The sequence below is a fragment of the Gossypium arboreum genome, chromosome 11 (assembly GCF_025698485.1).
Source record: "Gossypium arboreum isolate Shixiya-1 chromosome 11, ASM2569848v2, whole genome shotgun sequence".
NCBI lineage: Eukaryota > Viridiplantae > Streptophyta > Magnoliopsida > Malvales > Malvaceae > Gossypium > Gossypium arboreum.
The window spans coordinates 129,260,685-129,284,191 of NC_069080.1; the positions used below are offsets into that span (position 1 = coordinate 129,260,685).

General features: G+C 33.2%; 1 protein-coding gene and 1 long non-coding RNA gene across 2 annotated transcripts; one reads left to right on the forward strand and one right to left on the reverse strand.

The window, feature by feature from the left end:
* The first annotated feature begins 1,956 nt into the window (after nucleotides 1-1,956).
* LOC108472191 (uncharacterized) lies at nucleotides 1,957-3,594 on the forward strand. Its single transcript, XM_017773696.1, has 5 exons — nucleotides 1,957-2,333; nucleotides 2,679-2,733; nucleotides 2,981-3,088; nucleotides 3,220-3,369; nucleotides 3,454-3,594. The coding sequence occupies exons 1-5, from the start codon at nucleotides 1,957-1,959 to the stop codon at nucleotides 3,592-3,594; spliced, it is 831 nt and encodes a 276-aa protein (XP_017629185.1).
* A 5,325-nt stretch (nucleotides 3,595-8,919) lies between these two features.
* On the reverse strand, nucleotides 8,920-11,381 carry LOC128283593 (uncharacterized). The gene is made up of 2 exons (XR_008273975.1): nucleotides 11,002-11,381; nucleotides 8,920-9,161 (listed from the first exon to the last, which is right to left on the reverse strand). It is a non-coding gene; the product is annotated as an uncharacterized LOC128283593 (long non-coding RNA).
* Nucleotides 11,382-23,507: the final 12,126 nt, after the last annotated feature.

Consider the following 23,507-nt stretch of genomic DNA (forward strand, 5'->3'; position numbering starts at 1 on the left):
TCATTATTTGCTTTGCGTGTGATGAATGCTCAGTTAGCTCTACTTGACGATGGTTTGATTGTAGCTGAGTTGAAAGCGAGACCGTTGTTTTTACAGCAGATTCGTGAAGCTCAGAAAGTTGATAAAGAAATGTTAGCAAAACAAGCTCAATGTGATTCGAACCTTGATTCAGAGTTACAATTTGGTGCTAATGATTGCTTGAAATTCAGAGGCCGAATATGTGTTTCGAGAAATTCAGAGTTGATTTAGATGATTTTGACTGAAGCATACAGTAGTTGTTTATCTGTTCATCTGGGAAGAACAAAAATGTATAATGACTTGAAACGGCTTTACTAGTGGTCTGGTATGAAACGTGATATCTCTGAATTTGTATCAAAATGTTTGATTTGTCAGCAAGTTAAAGCTGAGCATCAAGTGTCGTCAGGTTTATTACAGCCTATTATGATTCCCGAGTAAAAATGGGACAGAATAACGATAGATTTTGTGTTAGGGTTGCCACTATCTCCGAGGAAGAAAGATACGATTTGGGTTGTTGTTGATAGATTGACAAAATCGGCTCATTACATTCCGATACATACGGGCTATTTGCTTGACAAATTAGCTGAGTTGTATATTTCAGAGATTGTACGATTGCACGGGGTGCCACTATCTATTGTTTTGGATAGAGATCCAAGGTTTACTTCACAGTTTTTGAAGAAATTGCAAGATGCACTGGGTACAAAGCTACATTTCAGTACCGCATTTCACCTACAGACGGATGGTCAATCTGAGCTAATTATTCAGATAATCGAAGATATGTTACAATGTTACATTCTTGAGTTTGAATATACGTGGGAAAAGTATTTGCCATTGATTGAATTTGCGTATAATAGGTAAAGCCCCAAATTTTTGAGAATTTAATTGTAAGAATTTATAGTAATTAAATATCTATATTTTTTGTTCTGTTTCTTGCTTATGTGTTTGAGGTCTGGAGTTTGAGTTGTGTCGTTCAGAGTTTTATTATTTTAGAATAACCCCCATTCATGCATCACATAGCTAAGTGTAAATCTGTGTGATCCTATGTCAAGAATGAGTCTGTTGGTTCACTGGTTAAGCATTTGTTTGTATCTTGTTTGGTTTCGAGTTTGAATCTTTGAATATACGATAGTTCATTCAAGTTCGAATTTTGGAATATATTATAGTTCACTAAGTGTTGGAAGTTGATTGGAAGTTAATAGAATTTTAAAGTATCATTTTCTTCTTCATTTTTTTCTTGTGTCTTGTTCATCTTTTTTTCCCTTTTTCTTTCCAATAATTTTACTTTCCTTTTTCTTCATTTTGATTGTGGTCATAAGTGGATACGATCTAATAGAGATTATACACTGTAAATCGCATCAATCGAAATGCTAGCGAGTAAGCCAATCAGTTGTTTGCACGGTTTTCCTTTTGTTCTTCATAAGTGGCTCTAAGTTAAGTATTATGATTCCATGTGAATCGCTGATAGAGGATTGTTGATTTTCTATTTAGGCAGAAATATTGGAAGTGGTGAACAAGACACCAATTACAACTATTGCCGTTGAATTTTCGGTAAGAATTAAGTTAATTGAAATTTTAGTGTCGAAACTTTCGACTTGAGTTTAGGACTGTAATTGGGAATGGTTGTCGATAAAATGACTTAATTGTGTAATTGAATGCTTGTTTTAGGCTTCTAAGATCCTCCTTGTTGTTGTTGCTTCGAAATCTCTTCAAGTGCGTGCCAAAAATCTTAATTTTTGTGAGTTTTGATTACCGAAAATAGTGGCTATTGACGCCACATGGCTAGGCACATTAGAGTGTGTCCAAGTTGAGTGAGCCATACGATCGTGTTCCAGGCCATGTGGTTGATCGTGTAACTCACTATTCATCGATTTAAGGTCATACAGGCAAAGGACACAAGTATGTGTCCAGGCCATATTAGTGTAGGGTACACACGAGCGTATGTCTAGGCTGTGTAACTCACTGTTCATCGTCTTGGTGTCATATGAGCATCTTCAAGTAGTCTTTCAGTTACTTCAAGAGAAACAGTTCTACGCTAAGTTGAGCAAGTGTGAATTCTGGTTGCCGAAAGTAACTTTTTTGGGCCATGTGGTTTTTGCGGAGGAGATCCAAGTGGATCCTAAAAATATTGAGGTTATATTTAATTGGAAACAGGCTAAGAATGTTTTAGAGATTTACAGTTTTCTAGGTCTTGTGGGTTATCATCGGAAGTTTGTTGAAGGGTTCTCGTTAATTACAGCTTCTCTGACTAAGGGTTTACACAAGAATGCTCTTTTTGTTTGGACTGATGAGCAACAATCAAGCTTTAAGAAGCTCAAGTTTGTTTTGACTCAAGCTTCTATTCTGATATAGCCTGAGTTTGGTAAGGAGTTCATGGTTTCTAGTGATGCGTCAAATGTCAGTTTAGGGTGTGTTCTGATGCAAGATGGTAAGGTTGTGGCTTATGCGTCCCGACAGCTTAAGTCACATGAGGAAAATTATCTAACGTACGATCTCGAGTTGGCTTTCATGGTTTTTACCTTAAAGATTTGGAGGCACTATCTGTATGGTGAGAGTTGTGTCATCTACACCAATCACAAAAGCGTTAAGTACCTCTTTACTCAAAAGGAGTTGAACCTTAGGCACTATAGATGGATTGAGTTGCTTAAGGATTACAATTGCAGAATAGAGTATCACTCTGATAAGGCCAATGTGGTAGCCGATGCTCTTAGTCTTAGAGTAATGTCTAGTCTGAAGGCGATGTTGCTCGCCTAAGTTTATTTGAGGATGAGAGTCTGCTACCCGAGTTACAATTTAAGACGACTTGGATTGATCAAATTCGGAATAAGCAATTGAAAGATGGTTCTCTAGTTCTGCGTTCCATCAAGGAGAGAGTGGTAATATGTCTAATTTTAGGCTGAATAGTGATAGGGTTTTGTGCCTTCAAGGATGATTTTGTGTACTAAACGACTTTGATTTGAGATAGTTGATTCTGAGGGAAGCATATAGTAACCCTTATGCTATGCATCCTGGTGGAAATAAGATGTATCGGGATTTTCGTGAACTATATTGGTGGTCGGGTTTAAAACGAGAGGTAACTGATTTTGTTTCTCATTGTCTAACGTGTTAGCAAATTAAGGCTAAGTACCAGTTGCCTTTGGGTTTGCTCTAACCTGTTAAGATTCCTTTATGGAAATAGGAACATGTGACTATGGACTTTATTAGTGGTTGCCTTTAACACCGACTAAGAAGGATTCTGTATGGGTTATCGTGGATCGGTTGACCAAGTCTGGCCATTTCATTCCAGTTTGGATAGATTATTCACTGCAGAAGTTGGCCAAGCTCTACATTTCTGAGATTGTGAGACTTCACAGGGTTCTGGTTTCAATAATTTTTTATATGGATCCTTGCTTCACTTCTTGATTTTGGAAAAACTTCAGTACTGCGTTCTATCCTCAGACCGATAGTCAATCTGAGAGGGTGATTCAGATACTAGAGGATATGCTTCGAAGTTGTGTAATTGATTTCCAGGGAAGTTGGGAGGATTTTCTTCTGTTAGCTGAGTTTGACTACAATAATAGTTTTCAATCTAGCATTTAGATGGCACCTTAAGAGGCTCTATATGGTCGTAAGTGTTGTACTCCGCTGTGTTGGACTAAGTTGGGTGAATGACGGGTTTTGGGTCCTGAGTTGGTTTCCATGACTGAAGACAAAGTCAGATTAATTTGGGATCATCTTAAGGCAGCTCCTGATAGACAGAAGTCCTATGCAGATCTGAAAAGGAGGGATATTGAGTACTTTGTGCTTGATTTTGTTTTCCTTAAGGAGTTTCCATGGAAGAAGGTCCTACGGTTCGGACGTAAGGGCAAGTTAAGCCCTAGGTTCATTAGGTTGTATCAGATTTTGAAGCGTGTGAGACCGCTTGCTTATTAATTGGAGTTACCTCCAGAGTTAGACCGTATCCATGACATATTTTTCATCTCTATGTTGAGGCGGTATCGGTCTGACTCATCTCACGTTGTTTCTGTTGAAGAGATTAAGGTTAGACCAGATTTAACATTTGAAGAGGAGCCTGTTTAGATTCTAGATCGTGATGTAAAAATTTTGAGGAGAAAGTCTATTCCATTAGTTAAGGTTCTGTGGCGGAATCATAGCACAGAAGAAGCCACATGAGAACTTGAGGACTCGATTCGTCAGTAGTATCCTCATATGTTCAGATTAGATAAATTTCGAGGCTGAAATTTTTTTTAGGGGGTAGAATTGTAACGCCTTGATTTATTTAATTTTGTTAAAAAAAATAATATATTTTAGATTTTATGTGGATTCTTTTAAGTTCAATATTCAAATTATTCAGATTTCCAGCATTAAAGTTCTATAGTTTGTAATTCAAACTATTGCTCTCTTTTTACTTGTACCAATATTTCCTATATTTTTCTTATGTTAAAATAGTTAAAGTATTAAATGTATAATTAATTTTTTAAGTCAAAAGCTAATTAATAATATATAACAACTAAAAGGGATTGCATAAATGTAACAGCAAAAAAAAAAAATGATATTATACTTGATAAGTTGTTATTAGAAAGACCAATAGCTTCGAGAGTGGTCAAGTTTCCAATAGTTGATGGGATTTCACCAAAAAATATAAATAAATTAGTCAAAATAGCTTGGTGCTAGAATTATGCTATCTTTGTGTGTGTACTTTTTTAAATTTATGTTTAATGTGAATAGCTAACTTAGAAGTAACCCAAGATATAGAGAAATTTTAATAAATACTCGAACACAGTTAAACTTTTGACAATTTGTAACTCAAATTTGTTTCTTATACTAAAAATAGTTGCCCTATTTTTAAGCTAAAAGTAAAATATTAAGAAACTAAAAAGATTGTAAAGCTAATTAATAATATGGAACAACTAAAAGGAATTACATAAATGTAACAACAAAGGAGAAGAAATTTTTGATGAAAAAATGATATTATATTTGTTAAGTAGTTATTGGAAAGAATAATGTACTTGAGAGAAATAAGATTTCTAAAATAGATGAAAAACATATAACTAATAATTTATATATTCTATTTCTCTCATACCATCAACTATGGCAGACCAAAAATTAATTAAGGCAAATCAAGTGGATAGCAATAGTTTAGTACGTTACAAGTTTGATGTTAATTTAATACTTTTTTAAAAAAATTGTTTCCAAAAGGCTAAGAAATACGTCCAAATTATAATTTAATCTAATAAGAAATGAGTAAAATAATTGAAAGATTAATATGACATCTACCAAGTTCAATTGGAGGAGATGCCTTGTATTAAGCATTAGAGCAGATGGCTCCTAGATAAGAGATACATATATGTGATTGAATGAAAAATCAAATCCTAATAGTTAAAATATCTTATATGTAATCTTGAGGCATTTGGATAACGGAGTATAGTTTAGTTATCACTACTAATAAAAAAGAGAGTTTAGGAATCAACTTGGGAAAAATGACATGGTTTAGGTATTAATTTATGAGTTAGGTATTTTTTTATAAAGTAACAAATATTTATTTGAGAGTATTTTATCATTTTATATTTTTATATAAAACATTTTATTAAAAAATATAATAATGTTTACACATAAGACACAAAAATATTCATAACTTTTTTTAATGAAACAATATTCATAACTTTAACTTTCTTTGGAAGAAAAATTGGAAATAAATAATATTTGCTATGTATACACATGAATGGAGTGTACAAAATGAATGATTAATTTATTTCGCAACATCTAACCCTTTCTTAGTTGCATGAGAATGACTATTTCGTTCTTATTGTGTTATGCAATTCTTAGCTGAAATTTTAAATTTAAAATGAAAATATAAAATTATAAATAGATATAAACTTTTATCTAAATCTTGACATGTTCTTATGAGTTAACATTTTTGAAACCTAAATTATAGCATAATGTATAGTTTTTTCTATCATTATAAATAATGTTAAATTTTGTTGAATGTAATGCTGCCAACGAGTTTAATATTTAAATAATCATATTTGATTTACTGAATTTAAGTAATTTGCAATTCAAATTATTGATATTTTTCTTATTCTTATATTTTTCTAATTTTAAAGTAGTTAAAGGATTGAATGTGTAATTAATTGTTTTAAGCCAAAAGTATTATAGTAAAAAGTTAAAAGATTGAAAAGTTATTTAGTAATATATAGCATGATTCTATTATAAGTATTATAACAGTAACAACAAAAAGGAAAATAAAGATGATATTATACCTGTTAAGTTGTTATTAACAAAACCGATGAACACGAGAGAAGTAAGGGTTCCAATAATCGACGGAATTTCACCTAAAACATATCATTAAAATTGTTAAAATTTACTAATTTTTTTAAAAAAATTCTTAAAATCGTCAAAAATCAAAGTTGATTGCGGGTTGTATTTTGTGAGGCTGTAAGAGTTGTGTGAAGAAGAGAACGAGGGAATGGCAATGGGTGGTGTTATCAATACGAGTAGGTATAAGTCTGCATATATTATCAACTATGTACTCTGTAATCAAAGTTAAGAGAAATCATGTACTCTATTTCTTTCCCATTCAATAATATCAACACATAGATAATAAGGCAAATCTAAAGGGTAGAAGAAATAGGTAGTTACAAGTCTTGTGGGATTCCAAAGGGTACAAAGTAGGTCCAAATTAAAAATCAAATCTTAGTTTAGTTTAATGTAAAATTTAACTCTTTTCTTATCACCAGATAAATTTACTTTTAGTGAAATTAGAAGTAAAAAGTTATTTTTAAGAATATTATAAAAGCAAGATATGTCATTCAGAGAAGTTTATGTAAGTATTTTTCTCGGCCAAAATAAAAAATATATATAAATATCCTAAAAGGGTAGAACTGACCAAAACGGTTAGTAAAACATGAGATGCTAAATACAGACACATGCTAAAATAGGAAAGAAAATTACAAACAAACTCCTAAACCAAATAATTGGTTGATGGCTCAATTGACATAAAACCATTAAAGATTTACACTTAACTAAGTTTCATTGTTTAAAGTCATGCTTCAATTTTTCAAACAATTATTAGTTGAAATTAAATAAGAAAAAAGTGAATGAAACAATAATGAAAATTGTTTACCTTATGAGGTTGTTGCCACCAAGAAACAAATATTGGAGCATAGTCAAATTCCCAATTTCTATAGGCAAACTTCCCTCCAAATAGTTGTTACGCAATGATAAAATCCTCAACTCTTTACACTTGAATACGCTATATGGAATTTTACCGGAAATCTGATTTGATTCTAAATTGAGGATTTGCAATTTTGAAAGGTTATCAAATATTCCTGATGGAAGATGACCTGCAATGAAAACATTGTTAGTTATAAACCACTATTTTATTAATGAGAATAAAATCAATATCATTTTCAACCATTTCAATTTTCAATTATATGCCATTTAGTATATTAATCAAACTGAACAACCATTTGAAGCTCATGAATTTTTTTTTTAGAAAAGAAAAGAAATCTCAAATCTAAAGAAGTCTTAAATTTTGTTATCAGTATATAGGTTAAAATTTATTTGTAATGTATACTCAAATAAATAATTATTATCACATTTTTGGATAAAGGTTTCATGTAAATATAATAAGCCTATCATTTAAAATCAGTTAAATAAATTTATAATTACTTTTGATTTTATATTCAAATTGAATCTTTCCGTTAATTTTAATTTAAAAGGTGAAAATTTACGTTGAGTCACCCTTACAAATAAAAAATGAATTATACTTTTATAAAAACATTTTTATGGTGTGAAAAGGACATAATTCTCTAACGGTGAATTGTATAAGTCAAGCTCCTTGTAATTCGTATTAATGCATTGATTAATATTAACAAAAAATCTTTAACCTTGTCTTTCTATCTTTGTCTCTCTCTCATTTTCCTTTGATGTGATGGATTAAACTATGTAGAATAACTAATAATTATACCAATTAATTTATTTGATATGATGGACTAAACTATGTAGAATAACTAATAAAGCACATCACTCTTGAGTTCAAATTTACACTACACTAAAAATGGTAAACATCACGAAAATACCAAAAAAAAAACTTCATGAAAAGTGATTTAGAGGTTTCATGACATTTTTGTCAAAAAGTAGGAAAATGCCATAGATGTAGCATAACTAATGTAGCGACGTAAAAATTTTTAGCTTGGTCGCTAATTGTGGAGATTGAGTAAAAACTTGACAAACTGAAATTTGATTTTAAAATAAACAGGGAGTCGCCACCGATCTTTTCCGAGGTGTGATCGGACACCTAATAAATTTATTTTTAAAACAAAAGAAGGCCAAGTTTAGGTCTACGTCAAAATTAGAGTAAAGTAGGGCCCGGGAGTCGGTTACGCGCGAGGAAGGTATTAGCACCCTCGCGACACCCAAAATTGGTATCTTATAAACACGTGTTGTCTTGATTTTCAAAAATACAAGTTCAGTCTAAGATTTAATCGTGATCTGATTGTAAAGACGAGAAATTTCAAATTTTCAATTTTTGAGGAGGATGTTCCTGTAGCACCCCAAACCCGGCCCAGAAGTTATAGCCGGATCCGGCATGCCACATCAAAAACGTTAAAAAAAATTTTCCATTCTAAGTCCAGAAAATCGTACTTGATGTTCAAAAGATTAATTCATTAAGGGTTAAAGTGAATGGAAGTCATGCACCGGTAGGAAACCGGAAAAGAGGTGGTGAGTCCATCGGATCGCTAAGTACCAAGCTCCCTTCGGATCCAATCCTAGACATGCATACCGCCATTGCCACACCTTAACGTCATGGATATTTCTAGGAAACCGATTCGATTAAGTCATTTTTAGGAAAAGTGATTAATTTTGGAAAATACTTTCATTGCGGAAGCTTTGCTTGTTGTCGCGTTATTTTGAAATCAGCTGTTGTTTTTGAAATCGCGCCCTAAAGCTATCCAATTTCAACAGTTAAAATAAGTATTACCTATCTTAGTAATACATATTAAAAACCATCAAAAATAAATAAGCGGCCTTATTACATTTAAAAGCCCAAAACCTCAAACGTAATTAAAAGGATGTCCAGTTCACCAGAAGAAAATCAAACTTTCAGAACGGGTGGTCACTCCGAATTCCCTCACAGCTCCAAGCCCACTATGGTTGGGGATTTCCTGCGTGGATGAAAATAAAAGGGGTGAGTTTGGGGAAACTCAGTGTGTAAGGAAAACCCATTCAAAGCCCAAGTCAGCTCAAGCCCTATTGAGCCTAAGCCCATTCAGGTAACAGTGGTACTGGGCCAGAGCCCTTTTCAGATTACAATAAACTAGGCCTTAGCCCCTTATTCAGATAACAGTATGGCCCATAGGCCCATTTCAAAATACATGCAACATCAATAACATATGCAAGCCCATTTGGGGAGACTACTCAACCCACCAACCACTACACTCCACCCGTACCAGCCATACACTCCATGTGGGAATAGCTCAACCCACCCAAATTTAACACTCCACATTCTTGACCTTCTTTGCTCAGCTTATCGATAATTGAGGCAAAGCCTCCAAGACTTGGACAAGCCACTTTCAGTACTTCCTCTGTCAATATCCCAATCCCATGCATCGAGATAATAACAACATGGCATGCAGTAAATAACAAAGATCAAACATGCATTTAGGTCAATTTAACCCTAGGGGTATTTGGTAATTTATCTACTAGGGGTAAAACCGTAAATTTTCACTTTTAAAGGTATTTCAGAATTTATCTATTTTAGGGTTTTCATGCATATTCCTACTTTTCACGTACTAATAGAATCACGCATCGAGGGTTCTTACGAATTTGGGCCCGTTGGCCCATCATTCCAATTTTGGCCCATTAAGCCCAAAAATATCGAGGGCATAGAAATCATGCACTTTGCAGTCCAAACATTGCAGCTTACCAAAAACATTAATCGATTTACCTCACGAGCATTCGTGACACTCGCAAATCTACAAAATACCGCTTTTCGGCATTTCGACTTTTCGCTTTTGCCGATCTAGACTAAGAAAGTGGGTGTTAGTTACACACATTTTGCGACGATATGTTGACGAGATCCACACACGAACCGCCTACAATTGGATTACTAACACGTTAATCTAACTATTCAAATACGAACTACGATTAATCCCTTACAATATTCGCCAACCACACCTACAGATCATAGTAAGTTTATAAGAAATCAATAAGCAACTCATTAACAAATTTTTGTCAATGTTTACCACATAATCATAATTTCACTGCAAGCTGTCTTCCTGAGCAACAGTCACTAAATCATTTATAACTGGAGCTACGAAACTCCAAATCAAGTTCTGTTAATTTTCCTAAAATAGACTCATATATCTTCTATCCATAAAATTTTCAGAATTTTGGTTTAGCCAATCAATACCAGAATTTTCTCAAAGTTTCCCATGTTTCACTGTTTGACTAATCTGACCACCCTTCATTACGAATCAAATTTCTCATTGTACAGAATTCGAAATATGTTCTTGTTTATTTCATTAGAAACTAGACTCAATAAGCTTTAATTACATAATTTATTCAGCTTCTAATTCTTCTCCCATAATTTATGGTGATTTTCCAAATTCATGTTACTGCTGCTGTCCCAAGCAGATTTATTACCAAATCACTCTTTCACACCTAACTTGCATGCTTGTTATTTAAACATGTATATCACCAATCAATCATCACATATCTATGATTTTACTTAAGTATAATCTCCATTTCATCATTTTAAAGCACAACATGTTAGCTGATTTTTCCTTTAACATCTAAGGCACATGCATGCTCATTTGTTTGGCTCAACTTCACCTATCTTCCATTTTTCATCAAAAGAACATGAAACAACAACCATTTCCTTCATTTTAATTCATGACTAAATGCTCACAACACAACTAAAAATCAAAATATACTTCAAGAGTTAAGGTAGAATCAAGAAGAACTCATGAACCTCAAATTAGAAGCAAGGTACCAAGAACTTACCTTCAATTTTCCTCCTCCTAATGACCGAATACTCAAGAGCTTTCTCCTCTCTTTTCTCTTCTCTAACTTTCAGCTATGATGAACAAAGATGGACAAAACTTTGTTCTTTTCACCCCTTTTTCTTTTAATAAAACTTCATATTTCATCCATTTAATTCTTTAATACAAAAGACATGAAATTCTTATCATGAAACATTTACCTAACCCATTATCATGGAATATTTACCTAACCTATTATCATGAAACATTTACCTAACCCATTATCATGGAACATTTACCTAACCTATTATCAATTTGTATCAATTTGTACCATAAATTATGGATATCAAGTGTACATTTTGTCTACAACAACATGATGGTTGGTCACTTCATGTAAAATGGGAGGTTTGTCATGCAAATCCTCCTATTTTGCACTCCTATTTATTTGGCCACTTCAATTTAGCCTATATCATTTTTAAACATTTTCACATAGGTCCTATTTCATAATTTCACCCCTTTTTCTTATGGAACAAAATTAACTAAAATTGTCGGGTTCTATCTTAAGTTTGGGCTTTCTAGAGGCCCACTAACATAATTAAACCTATGCCAACATTCACGGATTCCCGAAAATTGGGCGTTACAACTCTACCCTCCTTAAAGAAATTTCGTCCTCGAAATTTACCTAATCCAAACAAATGAGGGTATTGCTGTTGCATCGTCTCTTCTGGCTCCCAAACTCAGAAGTTTCCCCTTCCTTAACTTGTTGAAAACGAGCGACCAAAGACTCATCGTTCAACTGTTTTCTTTAATCTGATCCACCCAGGTTGGCCTCACTTGCAACTCACCAAGACTTCCATCATCATATGAGACTCGACGAGCAAACATTGCTCTCGGATCGAATCTGACTCTACGACTTAGAGCATCGGCTACCACATTAGCCTTGCTTGGGTGATACTCGATCGAACAATCATAATCCTTAAGCAACTCAATCCATCTCCTTTGCCTAAGGTTCAGCTCCTTCTGAGTCAACAAATACTTAAGACTCTTATGGTCAATGTATATAATACACCTTTCTCCGTACAAGTAATGTCTCCAAATCTTAAGTGCAAATATCACTGCTGCCAACTCTAAATCATGAGTCAAATAGTTTCCCTCATGAGGCTTAAGCTATCGTGATGCATATGCAACCACCTTACCCTCTTGCATTAACACGCAACTCAAACCCACGTGTGATGCATCACTGTACACAGTAAAATCATTCCCAGACTCCGACTGAATTAACACAAGTGCTTCAGTCAGAACTTTCTTCAACTTCTCAAAAGCTTCCTGCTGTTTCTTAGTCCATACAAACGGTACTCCTTTCCTTATGTGTTTTGTCAGAGGTGCTGCCATCATAGAAAAAAAAAACCTTCCACAAACCTTTTGTAGTATCCTGCCAGTCCTAGAAAACTCCGTATTTCTGACATTGACCTAGGCGGCTTCCACTCCAAAATCACTTCAATTTTCCGAGGGTCCACCTTAATCCCCTCAACAGAGACCACATGTCCTAAGAAGGTTACCTCCCTCAACCAAAGTTCAGACTTGCTGAACTTCACAAAAAGTTCCTTCTCCCTTAACACTTACAGCACTATACGGAGATGCTCATCATGTTTCGTTTCAGTTTTAGAATATACCAGGATATCGTCAATAAAGATGACTACGAACTGATCCAAAAATGGTTGGAACACACGATTCATCAGATCCATAAATGCTGCAGGAGCGTTCGTTAGTCCAAATGGCATAACCAGAAACTCGTAATGACCATACCGAGTCCTGAATGTCGTCTTTTGGATGTCTGCCTCCTTGACCCTTAACTAATGATATCCAGATCGAAGGTTGATCTTGGAAAATACAGAAGCTCCTCTAAGCTAGTCGAATAGCTCGTCAATCCTTGGCAGTGGATACTTATTCTTAATTATCAGTTTGTTCAACTGGCGATAATCAATACACATCCGTATTGTACCATCCTTCTTCTTCACGAATAGCACTGGTGCTCCCCATGGAGACACGCTTGGCCCAATGAAGCCCCTATCCAACAACTCTTGAATTTGAGCATTTAACTCTACTAATTCCTTCGGTGCCATCCTATACGGTGCGATAGACACAGACGCCATTCCAGGCAACAAGTCTATTCCAAACTCAACTTCTCGATTCGGAGGCAATCCTGGAAGCTCCTCCGAAAAAACATCTTGGAACTTCTTTATGGTCCTAACCTTATCCACTGTCAGTCCCTCCTCTTCCGACCGACTTACAAATGCCAAATAGACCTCACAACCTTTCCGAATCCACTTTTCGGCTCTTAATGCCGACACCACATTGGACAAATAATCCTTCGCTCACCTATCACCATAACCTCCTCATCCTTTGTGGTCCTTAACACCATTCGTTTAGCAAAGCACAATCCGAGTCGCTTTATGCTTAACAAGCCACCCATTCCTAAAATGAGATCAAACTCTCCGAATGGTAACTCCATCGATCTCCAGGAAAATCTTACCTTGAGTTTCTAAGGGTACATTCCTATACGCTTTGTCTACCCTAACCGAAAGTGACTCAAATGACTTAGTACAGATACCCCACTCACAATCTCCTCGAGTAGTCCAAGTTGTCCATAATCCGCTTCTGGGCCTCCAACCAATATTCGCCATATTCGGGCTATACCAGATCGCCCTAAAGATCTCCGCTCCGTTAGCCAAGTCGTTCGAAATAGATCCCCGAACTCCATTGCCGTACTTGCCTCGGCAACCCTTTCCGAACATGAAGCATTGCCTATGACAGGCATCATCCTCGGCAGCCGATCATACGGCCCATTCTCATTCGCGGTGGTGGTCGTACTACTCCAAGGGTATGTGTTCAGAAGACGAAGATCCAGCTTGAGTACTACCTCGGCCTCGACCACGGTCTCTTCCCTGAGTAGCTCTCGTACTCATATCGATTCATCTTGATTACGAATTTTTATGCATCAATTCAATATTCCAGTGTTTATTACAGATGTTTTATGAATCAGACAGTAATTCAAAGTTTGTTTTCGCAGAATCGAAGTCTAGCTACAGTTTCAGTCTCTTATCAGATTTTCTTATGGTTTCAGTATCACCCTATCTAGAGTATCCTAGCAGGATTTCAGTACATATAGATAATTCAGGAAAATATTCAGAAAAATTCAGAATACTTACAGGCTTGAGCCGGAGATTCGGAATGCCACCTCCTAAAGATCTAAATTTTGAAAATCAAGTTTTTCGCATTCTTTATAAAATTTTTGCTTTCAAAAATCTTTGTTTCTGTAAACCCATTCCACAGCCGAGTTGTTGTAACCTAGGCTCTGATACCACTAAATGTAGCACCCCAAACCCGGCCCAGACGTTATAGCCAGATCCGACATGCTACATCGAAGCGTTCAAAATAATTTCTATTGTTGATCCAGAAAAACTTACTTAGTGTTTTAAAAGATAATTTCATTATAGGTTAAAGTGAATGGAAGTCATGCACCGTAGGAAACCGGAAAAGAGGTGGTGAGTCCATCGGATCGCTTATACCAAGCTCCTTCGGATCCAATCCTAGACATGCATACCGCCATTGCCACACCTTAACGTCATGGATATTTCTAGAAACCGATTCGATTAAGTCATTTTTAGGAAAAGTGATTAATTTTGGAAAATACTTTCATTATGGAAGCTTTGCTTGTTGTCGCGTTATTTTGAAATCACCGTTGTTTTTGAAATCGCGCCTAAAGCTATCCAATTTCAACAGTTAAAATAAGTATTACCTATCTTAGTAATACATATTAAAAACCATCAAAAATAAATAAGCGGCCTTATTACATTTAAAAGCCCAAAACCTCAAACGTAATTAAAAGGATGTCCAGTTCACGAGAAGAAAATCAAACTTTCAGAACGGGTGGTCACTCCGAATTCCCTCACAGCTCCAAGCCCACTATGGTTGGGGATTTCCTGCGTGGATGAAAATAAAAGGGGTGAGTTTGGGGAAACTCAGTGTGTAAGGAAAACCCATTCAAAGCCCAAGTCACTCAAGCCCTATTGAGCCTAAGCCCATTCAGTAATAAGTGGTGCTGGGCGAGCCCTTTCAGATTACAATAAACTAGGCCTTAGCCCCTTATTCAGATAATAAAGATGGCCCATAGGCCCATTTCAAAATACATGCAACATCAGTAAACATATGCAAGCCCATTTGGGAGGCTACTCAACCCACCAACCACTACACTCCACCCGCATTCAGCCATACACTCCATGTGGGGAATAGCTCAACCCACCCAAATTTAACACTCCACAGCTTGCACTTTGCTGCTCAGCTTATCAAAGAAATTGAGGCAAAGCCTCCAAGACGTGGACAAGCCACTTTCAAGACTTCCTCCGTCAATATCCCAATCCCATGCATCGATAATAACAACATGGCATGCAAGAAATAACAAAGATCAAACATGCATTTAGGTCAATTTAACCCTAGGGTATTTGGTAATTTATCTACTAGGGTAAAACGTAAATTTTTCACTTTTAAAGGTATTTCAGTAATTTATCTATTTTAGGGTTTTCATGCATATTCCTACTTTTCACGTACTAATAGAATCACGCATCGAGGGTTCTTACCGAATTGGACCTGCTGGCCCATCATTCCAATTTTGGCCCATTAAGCCCAAAAATATCGAGGGCATAGAAATCATGCACTTTGCAGTCCAAACATTGCAGCTTACCAAAAACATTAATCGATTTACCTCACGAGCATTCGCACACTCGCAAATCTACAAAATACCGCTTTTGGCATTTCGCTTTTCGCTTTTGCCGATCTAGACTAAGAAAGTGGGTGTTAGTTACACACTGTTTATGACGATATCTTGACGAGATCCACACACGAACCGCCTACAATTGGATTACTAACATGTTAATCTAACTATTCAAATACGAACTACGATTAATCCCTTACAATATTCGCCAACCACACCTACAGATCATAGTAAGCTTATAAGAAATCAATAAGCAACTCATTAACAAATTTTGTCAATGTTTACCACATAATCATAATTTCACTGCAAGCTGTCTTCCTGAGCAACAGTCACTAAATCATTTATAACTGGAGCTACGAAACTCCAAATCAAGTTCCGTTAATTTTCCATAAAAATAGACTCATATATATTCTATCCATAAAATTTTCAGAATTTTTGGTTTAGCCAATCAATACCAGAATTTTCTCAAAGTTTCCCATGTTTCACTGTTTGACTAATCTGACCACCCTTCATTACGAATCAAATTTCTCATTGTACAGAATTCGAAATATGTTCTTGTTTATTTCATTAGAAACTAGACTCAATAAGCTTTAATTACATAATTTATTCAGCTTCTAATTCTTCTCCCATAATTTATGGTGATTTTCCAAATTCACGTTACTGCTGCTGTCCCAAGCAGATTTATTACCAAATCACTCTTTCACACCTAACTTGCATGCTTGTTATTTAAACATGTATATCACCAATCAATCATCACATATCTATGATTTTACTTAAGTATAATCTCCATTTCATCATTTTAAAGCACAACATGTTAGCTGATTTTTCCCTTTAACATCTAAGGCACATGCATGCTCATTTGTTTGGCTCAACTTCACCTATCTTCCATTTTTCATCAAAAGAACATGAAACAACAACCATTTCCTTCATTTTAATTCATGACTAAATGCTCACAACACAACTAAAAATCAAAATATACTTCAAGAGTTAAGGTAGAATCAAGAAGAACTCATGAACCTCAAATTAGAAGCAAGGTACCAAGAACTTACCTTCAATTTTCCTCCTCCTAATGATCGAATACTCAAGAGCTTTCTCCTCTCTTTTCTCTTCTCTAACTTTCAGCTAAGATGAACAAAGATGGACAAAACTTTGTTCTTTTCAACCCTTTTTCTTTTAATAAAACTTCATATTTCATCCATTTAATTCTTTAATACAAAAGACATGAAATTCTTATCATGAAACATTTACCTAACCCATTATCATGGAATATTTACCTAACCTATTATCATGAAACATTTACCTAACCCATTATCATGGAACATTTACCTAACCTATTATCAATTTGTATCAATTTGTACCATAAATTATGGATATCAAGTGTACATTTTGTCTACAACAACATGATGGTTGGTCACTTCATGTAAAATGGGAGGTTTGTCATGCAAATCCTCCTATTTTGCACTCCTATTTATTTGGCCACTTCAATTTAGCCTATATCATTTTTAAACATTTTCACATAGGTCCTATTTCATAATTTCACCCCCTTTTTCTTATGGAACAAAAATTAACTAAAATTGTCGGGTTCTATCTTAAGTTTGGGCTTTCTAGAGGCCCACTAACATAATTAAACCTATGCCAACATTCACAGGATTCCCGAAAATTGGGGCGTTACAGTTCCGCCTTTAACATAAGCCAATAAATTCCATCCAACATAGCGATGAAATTCGATGACTTAATGTTGAATCGGTACATTGCCTCGATTATTGATATTAATTGGAAAACAAGACTTTGATTTTCGAAGTAACAAAATTGAGATGAAACAGTTGACAGAGCTAGAAATATATTGAAGTGAATATAAGTGTGACAAGTATATTAAAATCAATGATGATATATGCAAATATATACATATTAAAGATAATAATAAAAAGAATCATTGATGATACTTCACAAATATATATACATATATAAAATGTAACATTAAGAACACATGTATATAATATATGAAATATATATGGATATAATATAATATTGAAATATTTACATAACTTATACATAAAAAAAACGACTAATAATGATACTACATAAGTATATACATAATATATATAAAAACATAATATAGTATTATAAATATATACATGATATATATAAAGATAATATTAAGAAGATATGTATATGTAAATAAAATATATACAAAAGAAGGTACTAATATATTTACATAGTTTACACATATTAAAAATAATAATAATATAAAAACAACTATTAACAATATTACATAAGCATACACATATATATAAAATATATATATATATAATATTATTAAAAATACAGCATAATATACATATATATACGTATAATATAGTTATATAAAAATTACATACAACGTATAGTATTAAGAATAAAAATAACATATAGGGCATTTAAAAATATGGTATTAAAACATGACTTAGTATATACATGAGAGAATATAAAAACATAGTATTCAAAATATACACATGATATAAAAGTATATTATTAAAAGATTTATACGTAATACATACATACATAATATATAAAATATATATACTATATATTAGAAACGATAAAGATATAAAAACTATTCATATACTATGTAAATACTTATACATATATATATAAATAATAATAGTGTTAGAAATATATAATATAGAAACATACATACAATAGTATAAAGGGTATATAACTAGTAATATTAAAATATGTACATAATATTATTATAAAAAATATGATATTAAAAACATATATACATAACATACATGAAAAATATATATACAATATAGTATTAGAATATTTATATAATATATACATATTAGAAATAATAATAATGTTACAAAACAATTACTAATAATACTATATAAATATATACGTATATATATATTAAAGATATATACATAATAAAACATATACTAATAATGATAATTGTAACGCCCCAATTTTCGAGAATCCTGTGAATGTTGGCATAGGTTTAATTATGTTAGTGGGCCTCTAGAAAGCCCAAACTTAAGATAGAACCCGACAATTTTAGTTAATTTTAGTTCCATAAGAAAAAGGGGGTGAAATTATGAAATAGGACCTATGTGAAAATGTTTGAAAATGCTATAGGCTAAATTGAAGTGGCCAAATAAATAGGAGTGCAAACTAGGAGGATTTGCATGACAAACCTCCCATTTTACATGAAGTGGCCAGCCATCATGTTGTTGTAGACAAAATGTACACTTGATATCCATAATTTATGGTACAAATTGATACAAATTGATAATAGGTTAGGTAAATGTTCCATGATAATGGGTTAGGTAAATGTTTCATGATAATGGGTTAGGTAAATGTTTCATGATAAGAATTTCATGTCTTTTGTATTAAAGAATTAAATGGATGAAATATGAAGTTTTATTAAAAGAAAAAAGGGTGAAAAGAACAAAGTTTTGTCCATCTTTGTTCATCATAGCTGAAGTTAGAGAAGAGAAAGGAGAGGAGAAAGCTCTTGAGTATTCGGTCATTAGGAGGAGGAAGATTGAAGGTAAGTTCTTGGTACCTTGTTTCTATTTTGAGGTTCATCAGTTCTTCTTGATTCTACCTTAACTCTTGAAGTATATTTTGATTTTTAGTTGTGTTGTGAGCATTTGGTCATGAATTAAAATGAAGGAAATGGTTGTTGTTTCATGTTCTTTTGATGATGTCGTAACCATTTTTTGAAAAAAAACGGGTATCGACTAAAAAAACGAAAACAGGAGTCGCCACCAATCTTTTTAGGTGCGATTGGATCACCTTAAGTTGATCATTTTAATAAAGGTTAAGATTTACTAAAACGATGATTTTTTTGGTCTACGAAAATCAGAGAATGAGTTCGGGAGTCGGTTACGCACGGGGAAGGATCAGCACCCTCGATACGCCCAAAATTGGTACCTAGTCGATTAATTAGTGTCTTAGTGTCGAAAATTTGAAAACTTGAAAGAATTTAAAATACGATCCCTCTTTGTAAAGAAAATGCTCAAATGTTAATGACCTTCTCGTCTCACAGTATAAAATGTCACATCCAGTAAGTTAGGACACGTCATCTTGAATTTTCGAGAGCAAGCTTGCCTTTTATATAAAAATTCGTGTATTTCAAAAGGTTATTCGTTAGTTCAGTGAACGAGGAAAATCGAAACCCAGTAAGTTAGGCACGTTTCTCAATTCCCAAACACCGAATATTGCCTTTTCTTGCAAAAATCTTATTTCGAGGTAACAAAATGCCATACCCAGTAAGTTAGGGCACAACACCTCATATCTCCGAGAATAAGCATTTTCAAAACTCATGTCGCGATTTAAAAGAGTATTCCGTTATTTAGGTTAAAGGAGAAAATCGAAACCCGTAAGTTAGAGCTCAATTATCTCGAATTACCTAATACCGAAATCGCTTTTATGAAAGAATTATTTTAATATATTGAGTAAAAACGTGATTTATAATAAAACATAAATGCTATGGTATTAATATGTATAATGACATAATGATAGATGTAATAGCGTCAAAAAACAATTATAAAAGATGAAACAATAGTGAAGCTTAGAAATATGAAAATGTAAACACATACGTGAGGAAAATGAAATAATCGAACACACAAGCAAATAAATAAATAAACGAATAAAAAATGGTAAAATAAAATGACAATGGTGATAATAATAATGATAAAAAGTATATACATATTATGTATTTAGGTACATACATAATAATGAAGCAATAAGAAATATATATAAAAATATATACATACATAATAATAGTATGATATTAAAGGATACATATCGTAGTATATAAAAATGTATACGTAATAAAATTATATAGTATGTATATGTTAGTAATAATAATTATGATGACACAAATAGTGAATGATTTAAGGTTTGAAAGAATTTACAAAGGTATAAATAAACAGATGACTTAAACGATAATAATGAGAATAACGATATATATAAGTGATACAAGTATGCTAAAATACGTATGTATATATATTTTAAATTAGTTAGCATAAAAACAATCGCGTATAGGTAATTACATATAAAAGGGTTATAATAATAAAAGTAATAGTGATAACAATGAAAGGTATAATAGTAATTATATTAAAAGTGCAAAAATAATGATAATAATAAAAACATTACATAAATATATGGGAAAATAAATATATGATAATATCGAATATATATACATAACATGTACGTGTAATACAAACAAAATATACACATAATATATTAAACATATACATGACACACGTAATATACATGATAGAACATAATATGATATTCACAATATATATAAAAAAACTATAACAAAGTGATATACATGATATAATATTAATTTACATGGGCATAATATGAAGTATAATATACAAATATATATTAAAGGTATGTATATGTGGCACAAATGTATTAACAAGACAATAAGATCAAAACTAATAATAATAATATATACGCGATATATATATTGAAGATATAAATAAACATATATTGATATTAATAGTAGATATGATGGAGGTAGAAGTAGATATAAAAAGTATATATAATGTGGTATTAATATGTGTATAATATAGTATTTAAGTGTATATATGTAAGAAATATATATATATATACATAGTGTTAGAGATATATTATATATATAGTGCTTGAAGTATATACATGAGATAGTAAAATACATAACTAGCAACGATAAAATATAATATATACATATATGTGTAAAAATATAATATATTAAAAAGGGATATATACTTGTATAAAATATAATATGGGTGAAGATAGATATAACAATAATATGATATAAAAGCATATATATGATATTGAAAGACGATATGTATATTAGGAATGATAATAATAAATATATGTAGATATAGTAATACATAATATAGTTAAAATATATATATACATATATGTTGAAAATAAATATATGGTGATATTACAGTATGTGCATAATATATATATTTAGATATCATATGTAATGTATAAAAGAATATATCTAATATTATAAAGGAGAAATATACATAACATATATACGTATACATATAAAAAAATCTAGTCATAATGTTAACATACATGTGTATTAAGAAGAATATTAATAATAAAACCATTAATAATATTTTAACATATATACATATAAGTATTAAAATACAACAGTAATAAAATATAATATTGTAAATAATATTAAAATTAAATTAGAATAATATGGAAAAGTGAAAGAGAAGGGATGAAATCGAATTAAAAACAGAATTTTGAGCCGAATTTAAAAATCATCAAAGGGGAAGGAGACTGGTTAAACACGCGAACAAACAGGAGGGACCGAAGGAGAAATAGTCCATTTTTATCAAACGACGCTGTTCAGAGGTCTATCCTTCAAGCAGTCAAGGGATTAAATTGAAACAGAATTAAAATTACGGGACCAAATTAAAGAACATGAAAAGACCTGATTAAAACCAAAAGATTACGTAAGATCGCATGCGCAATTGTCCCAAATTTCAAAACACGCGATCCTTCGTGGAGCAGTCGGGTTTGGTCGGCGCTTGAAGCGGCGCCGTTTTTGTGTTAACATGGCGGGCAAAGCAGTGCGTTTTGCCGGCCTATATAACCCAATTTTATATTATTTTTCATTTCTCCTCTCCTCTAAAAAAACTCCTAAAATCCTCCTCTCTCTCGATGCCTTGACCAAACCCGGTGAAGTGCAGTAGGTCACCATGCAGTCTTGGTCGTCGCTCCACCATGCATACAGTGGCGGAAATCGCCGTGGGTAGTTTTTTCTTCTTTTTTGTATCTTTTATTTATTTATGTTTTTAATATATGTATGTAAGTGAGAAAAAATAGCTCAAAACAAAACGAGAGTAAAGTAAAAATCACCTTAGACTTTGGTATTTTCGGTTCTCCGATTTCGATATCGGGCTATTTCTTGCTTTTTGATGTTACTAGAGTCTCTATTTTTGTTTGTACCGAATATTGTTTTCTTTTTTATTTCTCAAAGAATCCAAAAAATCCCTAAATGGTTCTCTCGATTTGGCTTTAAATAGCCACTACATTTCTTTTTAATATTTATCTATTCTTCCATTGTTGCTGCAGACAAGCGGTGGTGGAGTAGAGGCGGTGAGTGGATGGGACAAAGGGCAAGTGGCTGAACGGCTAGGGTTTTAGGTCTCCTTTCTTTTTTTTTTTGTATTGGGCTAGGGATTTAGTGGTTTTGGGTTTAGGTCAAATGGGTTAGAGGGTTTTGGGCCCAAAAATTGGGCTTGTACAGCGGCCCCTCTTTGCTTGTTGTTGTGTAACGAGAACAGAGCAAAGACTTAAGAAAGACCAATTTTGCCCGATCTCACCGTGTCTAGACTTGTTTAGCGCTCTTTTTCCCCAGGTAGCTTCATTCCAATCTTGTTGCTTCACTCTGCTTCACTGCTCGACTGCAGTTTTAAAAAGGTAAGGTCTGTTTTGATCTGCTTCACTGTAACTCTATGGAGCTAAGACATGTGACTTCAATCTACTCCACTGAAACTCCAAGGAGATCTGCTGTGGCTTCGATCAACTCCATTGTTGTTTCAGGAAGAAAATATTTAATTTCCAGCCTGTTACCCTACTGTTTAGGGGATTCAGGCATGTCATCTTTGATCTGTTTCCCTATTGCTTAGGGCTTTAGATCTGTAATTCAACCTGTTACCCTACTGCTTAGGGGTTTAAGGTTCTTCGTCTTCGATCTGCTCCACTACTGCTTAAGGAGATAAGATCTGCAATTCAACTTGTTACCCTAC